This window comes from Neofelis nebulosa, chromosome 6, assembly GCF_028018385.1.
Source record: "Neofelis nebulosa isolate mNeoNeb1 chromosome 6, mNeoNeb1.pri, whole genome shotgun sequence".
NCBI lineage: Eukaryota > Metazoa > Chordata > Mammalia > Carnivora > Felidae > Neofelis > Neofelis nebulosa.
Genome location: NC_080787.1, coordinates 30,260,830 through 30,277,972, shown reverse-complemented (window position 1 = coordinate 30,277,972; position 17,143 = coordinate 30,260,830). Strand labels below are relative to the sequence as shown.

The window sequence follows — 17,143 nt, the reverse complement described above, 5'->3', positions numbered from 1 at the left end:
CTGGAGCAAGGGCAATTGATTATAATTTAATCACAAAAGGTTCACTTCATTAACCATTACTAAGAATTGTTCTACAGCATCTGTGACTGTTGCAATGATTTCTACATGAGGATGGTCTGGCTTTTTTATTCATCCTAGTAACCGAAGTACCTCTTTCAAGGTGGTCTGATATGGAATGGATTCCCATAGTCTGGATTCTGCAGTTGGGGATACAGTGAGGCTCTAGTTCACTTCCAACACAAAGAAAACAGCAATGCGTACCATATATTTGATCCTAGTAACAGACAGGGCCATCCAAGAGTGATGTTTCTAAAAGTAATAAGCTTTCCCTACATACTGATCCGAGTAACTAGAGCTAGGGAAACTGTCTCTAGGGACATGCTAATGTCTCCCAAAGAAGGCCAGTCAGAAAGTTCAGCTGTTCTATCTTTGGTCCATTAATACTGGATGTTGAGTCAGGCTACATCCCAGAACACCTACAACTGAAAAGTAATTCTTCTCAAATGAAAACTGGCATATTAAGTGTACCCTCTGGGTTTGGGGAATGCTTCCCATCCCAAAATAAATTTTTAAGCACAAAGAGACAGTTAGAAGTGGTCACTCTGCTGATAACTATGTTTTATTCAGTAATCTGTCAAATAAGGGGGAAAATGGCAAAGAGAGAGAGAGAGAGAGAGAGAGAGAGAGAGAGAGAGAGAGAAAACCCAAAGCAGACCTTTACATTTTAATTTCTTTGTCCCAGTTCTTCCTCCCATTAAAAAAAAGTGTGAAGTTTGTGAAAAGAATGAGCAGAGATCATGAAAGTATGATATGCCGTCCATCTTTCATTGGCTCATATTCCAGGGAAAAGAATTACAGCAAAGAAAGGATGTTGCCAACATGTATACAATAGTAGTGTTAACCATTCTGGCTTGCAATATAAATTGAACCATTAAAGGATTTTAATGTTCCTCATTAACTTTTATTAGCTTTAATTTTTAACTTTTTCTCTTCCTCTTAAAATTAAAAATGAACATTCCCTTCAACTTTGCACACCTTCAAGCAGCGTTCAGGCTAATCAAGGTCTTGGAGGGATCGAAGACAAATACAGGAGGAAAAACACCACAAATAACTATAACCCCTAGTGCAGAGTTTCTTTCAGTGTCTTCCTTCATAAAAAACAGCAAGTGGGAGGTTATAGTTTTTAAACTTCACAGAAGAATCAGAGATCTCATAGTCCTTTTCTGTTAGCATTCATCATCCTTCATCACCAAAAATAAGTGACCTAATTAAATAATTCTGGAGATAATTTTTTTTCTCCTTCCTTTGTATAAACATTAGGTTAAGCACTCTAATTTTAATATCTTATGTAGTAAAATTTGTCCCCAAATGTAATGCCTACTGGTTGATGAACATGATACCTATTAAAAAAAGAAAGAAAGAAAGTTAAGAAAGAAAACAAAGAAGGAGAAAAAAATACCACGAGGATCTTCTTCTCTCTATAGATGGTGTATCTGAGTTGCCACGTGATATGGATGGATGGAAGAATGAAAAGATAGATGGATGGATGGAAGGCAGGAACACAGGTAGGTATCACATACACAAATAAAAACCTTTTGACTCTCAAAAAAAGCCTTTTAATTTGTGTCTAAAAACAATGATGTTATATTTAAAAGAAGCATTTCAGAAAAGAAAATAAGGGCATATTTGCCCTTGGTGAGAAATTTTTTTAAAAATCTGTGGAATATTACAACATAAAAATACAGAGTTTAGGGGTGCCTGGGTGGCTCAGTTGGTTAAGTGTCCTACTCTTGTTTTCGGCTCAGGTCATGATCTCATGGTTTCATGGCTTCGAGCCCCACATCAGGCTCTACGTAGGTAGTGCAGAGCTTGCTTGGGATTCTCTGTCATCCTCTCTCTCTAACCCTCCCCCACTTACTCTGTCCCTCTCAAAATAAACAAATAAACTTAAAAACATTTTTTAATAAAAAAAAATACAGAGTTTCACTTCCTTATACACATGCCTGTCTGGGAACAGGTCCAATTCCCAGATGATCTCTAAGCACACTAAAAGGCCAAAGCAGCATTAACAAATCACCTGTCAAAAGTAGATTTATGTTATCTTCTGTCACACAAAAAAGAGAGTATAGAGAATCTTTCAGTTACAAAACTGGCTTCCTCTTATTTATTGTTACTTGGTCCTTTAATTATTTGATCCTTTAAGAAAATACCTGTTATACAAAAACATACAAATATTATTTAGCCATTGAGAAAAGGAGGAAATCTTGCCATTTGTGACAACATGGATGGAACTTGAGGGCATTATGCTACATGAAATAATCAGAAAGAGAAAGTCAAATACTGTATGATCCCACTTATATGTAGAATCTAAACAAAAACAAAAACAAAAAACTGAGCTCATAGATACAGAGAACAGATTGGTGGCTGCCAGAGGCATGAGTTGGGGGCAGGTGAAATGGGTGAAAGTGGTCAAAAGGAATAAAGTTCCATCATAACTTACTTACAAGTAAGTCATGGGTTGTAATGTACAGGATAGTGATTATAGTTCTAATACTGTATTGTAAATTTCAAAGTTGCTAAGAGAGTACATCTTAAAAGTTCTCACCAAAAGAAAAAAAATGGTAACTATGTATGGCAATGAGTGTTAACTAGACTACTGTCCTGATCAATTTGCAATATATATAAAGACTGAAAAATTATGCTTTTACCTGACACTAATATACAGATGATCCTTGAAAAATGCAGGGGTTAGGGGCACTGACACCCCTGCACAAAGATCCATCTATTAACTTTTGACTCCCTCAAAATTTAGCTACTGATAGCTTACTATTAGCCAGAGCCTTACCAATAACATACACAGTGGATTAACACATATTTTGTCTATGTATTATCTACTGTATTCTTATAATAAACTAAGCTAGAGAAAAGAAGACGTCAATAAGAAAAATCATAAGGAAAATACATTTACAGTGTTATATTGTATTTATTTTTTTAAAAATCTATATATAAGTGGACCTACACAGTTCCCAACCTATGCTGTTCAAGTATCAACTGTAATGTTATGTTTGAATTATATCACAATTTAAGTAAAAAAACCTAGGGGCGCCTGGGTGGCGCAGTCGGTTAAGCGTCCGACTTCAGCCAGGTCACGATCTCGCGCTCCGTGAGTTCGAGCCCCGCGTCAGGCTCTGGGCCGATGGCTCGGAGCCTGGAGCCTGTTTCCGATTCTGTGTCTCCCTCTCTCTCTGCCCCTCCCCCGTTCATGCTCTGTCTCTCTCTGTCCCAAAATAAATAAAAAAAAAAAAAAAACGTTGAAAAAAAAAAATTTAAAAAAAAAAAAAAAAAAAAGAAAAAAAACCTAGTTACTGTTAACTGACTTTTTAAAAAAACTTGCATATTATAAGCATGTCCCAATTATATTTTCATTCACCTCAATTTGCTGATATGCAAATTTGGTAGCCCATTATCTAAAAGACATTTGAGAAGCATTTTCTTCCTCAAAGAATAGAAGGGTGTAATGCATTTTAAAAGACTATATTTCAGTAACAGAAAAAAATAATGCTATATCAAAATGACAATAATACGCATTTTTTTCACCTTGGAAACTTTAGACTTGACAGAAGCCTATAGTGTAACTTTTCCATCACTCCTGTTGAATTCTAAGACCACCAGTGTAACAGCACCACTCGGAAAACCACAGGGCTGGCCTTGTTAGAATACACATAGAGTTGCTGAGGAACAGGAAACGAAGCCAGATGGTTCTGCTGAGGGAAGCACTTTTTTTTTTCTTTATAAAACCAAAAAAGCACTAATAGGTCAAACACAAAAATGCAGATATGGTAAAACGGAAAGCTAACAGGGAGATTTATGTAAATAAGACAAGCACGGTTTCGCATTACGTTCCCATCCATACCAGTAAGTGGAAGGGGTTGGGGAGGGAATAGCACAGTAGATCTATACCACAGATCTGAATGGTTTTCTTGATGGTGGATAAAAGCTACTAGCAATCTTTAAATAGGTACTGCTGCAAAATTCTGGAAGCCAATAGAATATGATTTGTGTAGACTGAGCATCTGTGAATTATCACAAAAACTATTTTTTTTTAAATTTTTTTTAACGTTTATTCATTTTAGAGACAGAGAGAGACAGAGCATGAATGGGGGAAGGTCAGAGAGAGAGGGAGACACAGGATCAGAAACAGGCTCCAGGCTCTGAGCTGTCAGCACAGAGCCCAATGCGGGGCTCGAACTCACGGACCGCGAGACCATGCCCTGAGCCGAAGTCGGTGGCCCAACCGACTGAGCCACCCAGGCGCCCCTCACAAAAACTATTTAAAAAATAAGCCTTTAAATACAGAGTTTAAAGTAACTGTAGTCTACACTCTGGCTTCTTGAACATCCAATTTAATGTGGTTGTTTACAAACACATGGAGTCCAAATGTGGTACAGCACTCAACACAAGCTTTTGGGGTGAGGCAGGGAAAGGAGCCTCATACCTCAGGTCTCTTTCTGTCCCTCACCCACTCTGGCCAGTTCAGAACCATGCCATTTGCAAGAGCACAGTTGAACACAGGCAGGTGTCTCCTGCAGCACCCAGTCTCTGGTCTTCAACCAGGAAGAGAGTCTGAGAGACTACAAACCTGGCCTCATGATCTTCCTTACTGAGCAGGGTGGCCATGGGCCATGGCTCTGGCTAACAGAATGCTAGGGCTGGTCACCCAGAGATTTGCAGCCTTCTCTTCCTTGACACAGTCCTTAGGGGACTTACGCAGGACAGCTGGGACTGCTGCCACTGTGGAGTCATGATCAGATATTTGGGCCTGGCATCTATGAATTGTGTAAGTGGCTTGCCCCTGCCTCTGGACTTCTGGTGGTAAATAAACAGTGATCCCTAGTAAGCTGTCACTTGTAATTGAGTGTAATCCCTAACTGGTGCATGGACCACCTAGATGATGAGTCTTCACAGTGATGATAAAATGCATAATGTAGCCCTTGTGTTGGTCACATGATCTGACAGATGCTATAGTGGGAAGACCATGAAAGACTGGAGTTATGTTCAGACTCTGAACTGTTTTATCTCAATCTATCTATCAGTGAATATCTCTGAATAATGAACTGCTTCACCCGCTAGATGAGGGCAAAGGATAGGAGGATAAATAAAGTTGCTTCAGTTTTTAAATTAAATGAATAGATGAAGCTAATCTGGTTTGAGGTCCATTCATTCTGGGGTATTCATTCCATAAACACCCACTGAGCACATCCTATATTTCAGGTACTCTGAGGGCACTCGGGGCTATGAAACAAGGTCAGCATGGTGATCAGATGTGGAAAGTTTTGTGTCTGTGAGAAGGCTGCCCAGCTAACTTGGGACAAGGGCTCTGGCAGCAGCGATTCAAAGGGTTGTAAATAAAGGGTGACAGGACTACAGGGGAAATGGTCAATCCTTGTGGATAAGCAGCTGGGGAGGAGAGTAATAAAAAAGAGGCAGCTCAGAGTGACCCCAAGGCAGAGCAGAATTTTGAGAAGAAATGAGCAGACTGCCTAGCTACCTCTCAAACATGCTACAAAGATGGAACATAAGCTGTACCTAAAGATCTTAAAATTCTTCCTGATGCAAGAACTGTCATTAATTATTTTTTTAACACAAACTTGTGTGATAATCATGGTTTTCATGTAATTTAGTTTTTTCTCATTGTGATGTTTTTGCTACTCCAGTTTATATGGAAAACACAGCTGTAGGAAAAAGAGAGGAAGCCCACCAGCCACCTAGCCACAGTATAATGCTGTTCACATAGTGCCCAGCACACATCAAGTGAAACAGGGCATACCACTAGTAGTCTGTCATGCTTTAAAAGGGTTTTCATTGAGCAAAGCCAGGTAGTTAATACTCAAGACACTGTTAGCCCTATCACAGAGGCTCAGAAGTAAGACTTCTTGATACTGTTCCCCTCCCCTTCCCCCTGTCCCCCCTGCAGAGAGAGAGGAAGAAAGAGGGAGAGAGAGATGACAGGAAGGGTGGAAGGACAGAGGGGAAAGGAAGGGGAAGGAGGAGAAAAAGAGGGATAGAACAGAGGGAAGGAATGAGGGAGGAAGAGAGAGAAAGAAAGGAAGATGGAGGGAGGAGGAGAGGGAATGTCTGCACACGGTGAGTTAGGAAAGATCCTACTGACATGCTTAATGAAGTCAACACAATTTCTTTGAGTCTCACTAGACTTCTAACATCTCAGAGCCCTACATCACGCGCAATTAAACAAGCAAACCAGTAATTCATTAGGGATAATTTTAATAGATGACTCATTTAGCCCAGCCAGTCAATGATGCTTTGGTTTCCCAAAGGCTCTAGCAGATAGTTAACTACAATGAAGCTTTCAGCTGTCACTGACAAAAGGTGATGGAATTTAAACTACCTATCCCATTTCTTCAAACTTATTCAGTTTTTTTTGAAGATAAGGATCAAATGAAATGATTTCTGTGAAACCTGTATTTCCTGTACAGAGTTGATATCTTCTTAAAATTATATGAGTGTACAACTATTAAGTTAATACTGCAGAGGAAGTCTCCCATTTAGAATAGAAGACCTGGCCTTTTAATTTTTGGCTCTTCAAATGTTTTAGAGTTTCTTTCTATCTCAGTTTCTCTTTTGTGTGTTCTTTTTTCCACAGAAGGCCAGTGGTAAAAATGCTAGTTAATTTGTAATTCCTAGTGAGGGGTATACTTATTAGAGGGGTAAAAAAAAATGGCTTTAAAATCTCACAAGAATGACTCAATATGCCAAGAATCAAGCCAGAAATGTCATGCTGTATCACATGAAGGGATTGTGCTGAAGAGCCATGTTCAACACAAGGCCTGGGCATCTCCTTTCCAAGCCAGATTTTTCATATGGAAATGCAAATAACAATCCCTGCTCTCCTAATCCCTGACTAAAATTTATTGGGAGAATTGAATCCAAAGATATAAATGATAAAGCACTACACAAATATAAGAGGATAACCTTCAGGGGGTTAAAAAAAAAAAGTCTGGTGAAAGCTCTTTGTATTTTGTTTTCAAACTTGAAATTTAAGACCCAGTGAAAATCAGCAAGCAATTCTTGACTTAAAGGAGATATTATAAGAAAAAACACATGAAGCCATGAAGCCTCGGGGATTCTGATCTTTGCCTTTGCACTGGCAAGGAGAGAGAATCAAGTGCCACACCCAGCATGAGTATTTGTATTGTGTGGACGTGGTGACAGAATGGCCAAGAGGCAAGGGCCTTGGTCACCTTCCTGGAATGCAACCTGCCTCCTCCAGGCTCCACCCAGGCAACCCACACACCATCGCCCCTGGGATGGAAGCTCACCACTCCACTTTGTGAGTCAGAAGCTGGAGGATGGACCTGGGAACAGGGATCTGCTCGGAGGAAATGAAAGTACACACTCGGAGCACTTAAAAAGATACCACAGAATACTTCTCTTTTCTGCTAGCTACACAGTTTACAGTTTTCTACAGCTGCTATCAGAGATCTCCATGTAAGAATCTTTAACTTTTACATGTACAAAAACAAAGTCGTATTATTAGAAAGTGACCTGCTCCTATTATGTGTATGTGTGCATGTGTGTGGGTGTGGGTGGTGAAGGAGATACTGGGGACTGGGAGGGGGGACAAGAAGGGGGAAGGCAAGGAGGAGTGAAAGTTTTCCAAAAACAATAGAATTCGTGACAGAAATCCTGCTTTATCTAGAAGAATCCTCTACCAAATGACGGGCTTGAAAACTGCGACAAAATATAGTGAGGACCACACAAGGAAAGATGTTTCTGAATGAGCAGACGTCATTGTTACCACTCATGCAGAGGGGCACTTAATCTTGTAAGCCAATGCTACTTTTGTGATTATGAAAATTCTGTTTGGTAAATCAGGACCAGTATATCAGTCTTTCATTCTACTTCTTCCATCTGCTCAAATATCCTTCTTTTACAAATAGGAATAAAGTCTAATGATAGTAGAATCTGCAGATAATTGGGAAACTTATCATAGTACAAGAACATATGGGCACTATTCAGTTTTCCTTTATGGTCTGCATGTAACAAGAGTGAAAATTGCTTGAAAATTAGTTGCTAGAATCAAGTAAATCCATCACAATTAAAACCTAAAATATGGTTAAAATCATATTCAGTAGATAATGTCTTATGCTTAGTTTAGAAAATAATCTTTTAGTAATGAGAGGGATAAAACACATTTCATATATACATATTCATTTTTATAAACCATATAAAGAAATGGTCAAATTGGGAGAGTATTTTTTGGGCATCTACCATTCTGTGCCAGGCATGTTGGGAAGCACAATTACGACAGAGGAATAATAGCCAGTCCCTGCCTTCAAGGAGCTTCGTGGAGAGAGACTGGCACTAGCCAACTAACCACATCATAGCCTATGCTTGTGGAGAAATGGTTTTATTCTCAGAGATTTCAATTTACTTAGATTCTTCAGGAAGTAATAAACAGTAATGAGTTAAACCCAACCATTCCCCTTATAATGAAAAAACATAACAGAAGTGATCTCAAATATTTTACATAACTTTGAGAGGTAGCTGGGAAGCTATTCTAAGGAGTAATTCATCTCTTTCTGTAGGAACTTTACTATTTATTTCCATGGGAGACTCAAATCAACAATGCAAAGACAGTTCTACAAAAGGTTTCTCAATTTTGCCTTTAAGTAATTCTACTTCTGTAAAACTGCACTTGTTAATTAACTGGGCCTGGCTCAAGCCCCAGTCTATCTTTCCTAAAATGAAAAGGGGATCTTTGCTTAATGGTATCCCAAATTCATCCATTTGGGTCATATTTAGCCTGCATGCGTGATACATCCAGTTTCTCGAACAATGGTAAAAGCTACATGGGAAAACCTTTTGGAAATCTGATCCCAAGAGGACAGTGGCTTTTGATTATCCTTGAACCACAATAAGGCAGAGAGAGTAAAGAACAGGGGACAAAGTCATGGAACAAACCCATTTAAAGCTATTTAATTAGCAACTCAAAGTGGCAGACATTTCATTCCTGTACAGCATCTATTCCCAAGACAGTCCAAAAAGGTGTCTGCCTCTTGGTATTACAATTGCTTCCCTGGGCAACCAGACCATCAGTGGGACAGATTAAGGTATCTACCACAGAGATTGTCCTTGAGTTCAGATCTAATTGCTCTACAAAGCCATCAGGTATCCCAATTTTACTAAACTCAATATGTAGAAAAAGAAATAACTGATCTCACAAATGCAGAAGATCCAATACTCAGAGAGGGGATCAAAATTTTTTCCTTTCCTAGAAAGAAAAGATAAGGAGAATTTTTGACAATTCACTGCAGAGAATAAGCAGAGGAGATATTTTCTAGCATGGTACACAGAAGCAGAAAATAAAATCCATGTCCTTGCCTTACAGAATATTCTATTTGGAACAGGTTTTTGCTTTATGGTTTTGGATATAAAGGCAAAATTAACACGCTTGTATTAAAGGGCCCCATAAGGCCAAGACTGGGAACCTGGAGCCTGGGATCATGAGGGCAGTAAGAGGCTCTCAAGTGGTCTGAGAAAGCTATAGGAAAGGGCCGCAGGGCCAGACTCTGTGAGGACAAAACATAATTTTAGTAAATGATTCCCTGTGAATAAAGCAGAAAACTAGGATGAAACCAAACAGTACTTTAGAATGAGTGTAAAAGTTAGGATTGTTTCTGTGTGTGTGTGTGTGTGTGTGTGTGTGTGTGTGTGTGTGCGCGTGTGTGTGTGTGTATGAGAGATATTAATTTATTGGCATTCCTGGGCATGAGTCACATGAAAGTAGGAAAGACTAACTTCATTGCAAATACTTTCTGTCCTTTCCAGAGTGTGCTAGTATAAAAAATGAAGCATTTAATATTAAAGATACATACCTTCTACAGGCAAATTCATCATCAAATTTAGATGATGTCGTATTTTAAAAGAGGCAATTATGTCTATATCACACGAATAGCCTTGTTATTAAAGTTAAATAGCCAGTTTTCATTTGTGGGTGGAAGCAGATGTGAAGTGGAAGGCCAGTGAAAGGAGAGAAGCAGGAAAGACAGAGGAGAACATGAGGAAGGGTAGCTCAGCCCGGATGAGGACCAGCACAAAGAGACTGGGCAGGCCTGACGGGCTGTGGAAGCAGAAAGCTCATGGAATCTCACAGTACACTTTACATGTAAGTCAATGAGTGTCATAATCTAAGAGGAACAGGAAGGGGCTTTCACACTGTTTCCCTAGGACTGTTCTCAGAAATAGAACCAGGACTTTCTTAGGTACAAGGTATCGTTTCATGTTCCACAGTGGTATAATAACACTTAGCATCTTGAGAGTGAGTAAAGGGTGGAGTACAAGCTTCCACCTTAATGTGGTTAATTGCTACCCATTAGAACTTAAATGGCATTTACACAAAGTTTCATAATCCGTTTCCACAGGCACTGTATCTCCTGAGTATGCAACTCCATTCTATATTCATTTTCATTTTTTCCCTCCACATTCACACACTTATACACATTTGCCAAGAACTACTTTTTCCAATTTAATGTCAGATGCTCAATTTTAGATTTTTAAAATACAATTGAAAATATCTAAAAATGCATTTGACCCATATTGAGTTTTTGACCCATAATGAGCATCCAACATTTGGCAATTTTTATTATTTTTATTTCTAAAAGTAGTTTTTTAAAATTAATATATGCTACCTGCCGAAAAAGAGAAGGAGGAGGAGGAGGAGGAGGAGGAGGAGGAGGAGGAGGAGGAGGAGGAGGAAGAAAGAAGAAGGAAGGAAGGAAGGAAGGAAGGAAGAAAGGAGGGAGGGAGGGAGGGAAGGAGAAAAGAAAGAGGTGTGTGTGAGGGACTATTATATTAAAATTCAGATGAGTCTCAAAAATCCCGCCCTACCCCCCATAATATGAATGTGCCCTGGATTGCCTTTAGAACAGGAGAACTCTTCAGGAATATCTGTATGGTCAGTTGTTGGTAGTAAAACCTCATGATATTTTTTAAATGGTTTTGCTGAGTCTTGGAAAAAGTTCAGACTTGGGTCACTGATTATCCATGTATCCCAAGACTAAGGACCCTCTTGTGAGTTGATAAAAGCTTAAAGATACTTCCAGTCCAGTGCTTATCAATTAGGTCATCATTCCATATTCCATATTTTCCAGCTAAAGTTGTATCCTAGCTAGTTTTATCAAGGTAGGATCACACTGGGACCTCATTAATCAAACTGTTACCATTAATTTTAAACATATAGTGCCATTTTCCAACTCTTCACTGTTAATGTTTATATATATATATATATATATATATATATATATATATATATAATTATTAAAAGGGTAGCAAAGTGAAATAAGTTTGAGAAACACTTTATTAATTTTAATAGGCAGTAGTGCATTCATATATTCTAAGTTTTGAGAAGCCAGTCCATGATAAAGAAATCTGCTTACATTTGTGAAATTTAGCATTGTGCAGGCTTATGTGGCTTTAGACAAAGTTTACAAGACTGTCATCTACAGCAACTAGAACCATGACCATGGTAGGTAGTCAACAGAAGGTGTGTGGAAAGAACAGTGCCTCCTAGAGAAGTTAGAGATCCTCTCCTTTCAGGCACCACTGGTACTGTGTTGACATCTTGAATTTGTTTGAATGTGTTCTCATAAATACAATGGTTCAATGTATGTGGACGGAGGCAGGCATGAAAAGAGTGTGATGGTGTCACATAATTATTTAAGAAGATAAAATATTTCAAAAGTTTGAATTATCAACTGACTATATCCTGTAAGAAGTACAAATTCTCGACAACCCGCATTTGTGTAAATTGAGTATTTAGAGCTCTGAGCCATCAGCACTACAGAGTAGTTTTTAAACAGTAATACTTTTTTTTTTCTCAAGTTGCAACAATTGTAGATGTTAATTATAGGATCTGGGTGGTGGGTATATGGCTGTTAATGGTAAAATTCATTCAACAATCCTGTACGTTTAAAATGTTTATAATAAAGATTATTGGAAAAGATGTAAGCACATAACTTATTTATTCTGAAGTACAGCATGATTTAATATAGTTTTTATATTCTTCACTTCAAGTTGAAATACCCCTTACCCACTCAGTTTAAGTTTTAAATCATTTTGATCTAGGAAACAAGACTATAAATGGATGTTAATGAACTTGAATCAGCAACAGGAAGTGGCTTTGTATAAATTCTTGCAAAAATGTTTACAAGACAGAGGTAGATTCTAATCACGAATGTACAGCACATTAATGCTAATTTTTTACAGGGTTGTTATTAGGCCCTTTTCACAGATGGGTAAGCTGAGATATAAAGCCCTAAGACTGAAGAACAAATCACTGACACAGCTAGGATCCCTATACTCTGTCAAACGCTCTCTACTCTTCATCATGGAAGTTTATCCATAAGTAAAAAAGTGTAAGTCACTTAATCTAAAGATTCACCAGTGCAACATGTTTGTGTATAAATGAGAAAGATTATATAATTAAAACGTGTGTAAATAAGATGCTATTATAACTTGTTTGATCTGTACTTGCCAAGGCTCCTTTATTCTAAAGCTGATTATAGCGCCAGGATGCAGATGCACTTTAAACAAACAATGTTTCTCTCTTTTCATTCTTATGCTTGTTGATTTTAATTTTAGCAACATCTGCTTTTAGTCGTAAGTCTGTGAAGTAACCTCATTTTAACACGTTTGGAAATGCAAGAGATGGTAACACTTCTTAAAATGGAAATAGCAAACTACGTATTCTTACTTAATAATGGCACTTTTTCAGAAATCAAGAAATTTAAATTGAGACATCCTTCAGGACCCATAAATGAGAACTATATAATACTTCTTGCATCATCAACATGTGTTACTGTCTGAACCCCAGGGTTCAGCAAAACCTACTTGTACTGTGGAACAAGCCAGGTCTTGAATGACAATGACAATGACTTAATTTTGTATGTCTGTTTCTCCATAAAATCTGAAAATTTTACATTTTTCCTGAAAGGCCAGAACATTTTACTCTTGCGTGGATGCTTTGGTTCACTGTACTGATACCATTTTGTCAAGGAATCTTCAAAATGGCATTTGGGAAGACCTTTTTGAAGTCTTTGAGCCAAAATGTTTATAAAATGCTTTTATTTTAAATGAATACAAATGTGGCCCCTTTGTTTCAAGGTTTGAGCTACACCCAGGACCAGTGCTAGCCTTGGCATTTGGGGAATGAGATGATACCAGGGTCCTTCTTCCAGATCCACTGAGCTCACAAAAGACTTACTCATTACTTATGTATTTAACAGTGTCATGAGTTTCTAAAACACTTTTTGGCTTATTTTTAAAATGTCATTAAATTTTTTTCTGATTGAAAAGTTTATATTCATTTCAAATATATGGAAAATATAGAAATACAAAGAGAAAAATAAACATAAATGGTAATAAACATTAAGATTTGGTATACTGTTTCTCTATCAAAATCTATTTCTGAGTTCTAGTACAAACTTCATTTTTTACCCCGGTGCAAAAAAATAAAGTTAAATAGAATGAAATTTGATCTATTTGGTTCTGAATTTGGAGAACAAGAATTTGGATAAAGAAAGATAACTATACAGCTATCTACTGCTCTAAGCATATGCAGAAAGCTAGAATGATAGTTTTGAAAAAAAAATCATTTTTATGAACCTTGCCTCATATTTTTAAGTAGGTAAGGCCATATAGATTAGACAAAACAGAGTTTCAGCTTCTATTATTAACATCTCCTTTCTCCTACTTCTTAAATTTCTGAAAAGGTGGGCTTATACATTTTTTAATGAAATGTTCTTAGAATGTATCTAATGTCTATTGTCATAAAATGCCTCTTTGTAATGACAGCTTCAAAGAACATACCGAAATTATCTAAATGTTATGCTGTTCAAAATTTAAAATTAAAGCTGTTCTTCATCCATAATATAAATCAGTATTAGGTGTACAAGTACCCATTTTTAATTGTTATGAACAAAAATAATAACACCTGAAACTAATCTCTGTGTTAGCAAGTAAACTACTTGTTTGCTTTCTTTCGTAAACGTTCAAGTTTCTTTTTGAATCGCATCAATGAACAAGGAAGCCAGATCCGGTTTCCCAGAGACAAATCATTAAGGACAGAAATAGTCTCCTGAGCACAGGAAATCTGTAAGCACCTAAACAAGGACAAACAGACTCCAGGGAAAAAGACAATGTCACCAACATGCTCCTTCATGTCTGGCCACAGAAAGAGCCATGTATATTTAAAAGGATACTGATCAGGGAAAGGTAAAATATAACCATTTGCTTAAAGAAAAATCACACTACTTACACATGTAACACATCTAATCCAGACCAGAATTTAATGTGCAGATAAATCCCAAGAGTGAGAATTTGAATTTCCCTTCAACTATATCCAGTATTATGCAATATTATCATTATTAACAACTCTATCTCTATTTAATAAACAAAATTCATTGGTGTGTAAAGTACATTGAGAAGTATGTAGGGTAATAACCAGACACTCAAGCAGCAGAAACCAAAACCTCCACAAGAATTTCACTCTTAGAGTACTTTAGTAGAATAATGTAAACCTGAAAGTCTTGGATTATACAAACTGAAATTAGGGAGTATTTCCTGAAGCTCTGAGAACTGTACCTGTATACCTAAATTTTTTTTCACAGTTATATGATTTTTGAGTAGGCAGGAGGGAGAAGGTGCACAAAGTGAGGAGATAGAGGCTTTAGGAAGGAAAGAATACTACTCAAACATTTTTCAACCATCCTCGGAACAACTGACTGACACCTTCATTTTAATGATGGAAAGAACAATTGTGAAAGGTTTCCACATTCAAGTAACATTCAGTGTCATCTACATGTAAAATGGAACCGTGGAGCCTTAAAATGAAAGCAGTGTGAGTGTAAATATATCTGCATTAGCAAAATTTTATATGCTACCACTTCTTCTAGGTCATGCTTTTCCACCAGAGGCCTGGCATTGAAAACACCAACTGATACAGGTATTTTTAAGAACATAATGAGTCAGTTCCTACCTCTACATAGTCCTTGGCATGGCCCCAATCTCGCTTGGCATCCAGATTTCCCAAGCTGAAACATTCCAGTTGTCCAAGGTAAATCTTAGCCACTGACCGGCTAATTTTTCTAGTAACAAAATTAGCTCCTAAAAAGAGATAAAATGATGTATGTATTATCAGATAGTACATTTGACATTTAACAGTTTGGTGAACCAAATCCAATCTCAGCCTCTAGGCATTTCTTTCATTCTCCCCCATTCCCCCTCCTTTAAAATAAGAATGAAAGAAAATGATCACTAACTGTCATTTAGATAAGTTAAGAAGCTCTAATTCTATGTGTCACATCAGCTCTACTTTCATAACAAACATTTTTCTTTGGGGGACGTCTTAACATTCCTAATTTGCTGCTGCAATATGTGACCCAGGCATTAGGCCAAAGAAAAGCTATTGGAATGCCAGTTTTTAAACAGAAAATTCAAAAGGGTTGTACAAAGGGAAATGCCAGAATGGAAGACAGACATCTAAGACCACCCTGATTTTTTTTAAGAACATAAACAACGTATGTTCCTATTAATAAAGCTATTTTGGAGCTCATGGGGAAAGGGAGAGGAGTAGCTCACAGGCTATAACCAGTTACAGGAAACAAACAAGAAATGCATTTGGGTTGCCAATAAGTGGTGATCATTCTTCTTTGGAAACTTGCAAACCTATCCAGTTATAAATTATGACACAGTTCCAACTCAAAAGTTTCTCTCTACTATACTTACTGAAATGCCACTTTCCAAATTCACTTAAGTGCTATCTACAGAAATGGGCTCCTGAATTCTGCATAAATATTTTGAAATGATTGGAGGAAAGGTGCCATAAATTGAAGAAAGAACTGAAATTGTTTTATGTTCTCTGGTCTTAATGAAAGGTTCTACTTTTTAAAAGATTATAGAGAAGGACAAAATAAAAGACCCTTTGGAGATGATTTTACCCATGGCTCTGTTTCTAGGTAAGGTTAGCACAAAGCACCAAATTCTCAAGGTAATAATACACATAAAGTCAATGATGGCTTCATACAGTTTAGATAGATTACTATCACAATTTGTCACATTTCGATAACTTTAGCTTTGTTCTTTTGCAGATTAAGCAGGGAGGTTAGTTATGATGAAAGCTTTTGGTTTCTAGAGAAACTGGCACAGTGATAAGGGGAATTTTTCTAAATAGGTTTACTAAATTTTGGCAAGAACATGGCCCAGGGCAAGTACCAACATATACTAGATCACTGACTACAAAAATTTGGTATATGCATTTATACCAATGCCATCATTAAAGATGACAATGGGATTTCTATGGAAATCTAAATTTTCAGTTTTTCTTAGCAGCTCATAGAGTACATTAATAAATCCAAAGTTTCAACTTTCCATGGCAGTTTATAAAACAGAGCTCCTTCAAAAACCAGACTTTCAAAATGAAGAAATATTAAATAGGTGCAATCCTTCTCAATCTGCTACTCATTAACAATCTTTTATTCTCCACTGACTTGTAACAAATAAAATTAAATTTATTATTAAATGTAGATTTCTTGATGTCTGCCTTTTTCTTTTAATATCAGGACTATACTATCATTACAAATATACTAGATAAACTAGTGATGCCATATCACTAAATAAAGTTCCCAACAAAAAATAGTTCAGATTATTCTCTTTACTAGTAAGCAAATGTTTAGGGGTCAAATGGAAGCATGTGACCATGTTCAATGCATCTAGGTCCTGTCCTTCCCTATTTATTCTTTCAAATAGTATTAACTGAGTACCTATCAAGCACTAAGCACTGAGCTGGGGAACTTGGGAGTGATGCAGTAGCAGCTACTCAAAGTAGTAGAGAGAGGGTAAGATAGACAAATCAGTGCTGCCAGAAGTGAGATGACAGATTTGCAAGAACAGAAACAGTCAAATCTGGTAACTCAGTAGCTGGATGTGGTCAGGAAACACCCACCAGAGAAGCAGCCTGCATGGAGTCTCCTCATGAGGTCATGAAGCAACTAATTAGCTGTGAGACAAGGACAGTGCTCCAGGCACATGCAAAGGTAGTGCAGGGGTTTCCAGCAGGCCTGTCTTT

At 37.4% G+C, this 17,143-nt stretch overlaps 1 protein-coding gene across 4 annotated transcripts in view; it reads right to left on the bottom strand.

Moving 5' to 3' along the window:
- The window catches only part of GMDS (GDP-mannose 4,6-dehydratase), a 639,676-nt gene that overhangs the window by 302,497 nt on the left and 320,036 nt on the right, over positions 1–17,143 (bottom strand). For all 4 annotated transcript variants that reach the window (XM_058733196.1, XM_058733195.1, XM_058733198.1 and 1 more), the window contains one exon: positions 15,056–15,183. In XM_058733196.1, coding sequence (XP_058589179.1) covers positions 15,056–15,183 — 128 coding nt within the window. The remainder of the gene's footprint in view (positions 1–15,055; positions 15,184–17,143) is intronic.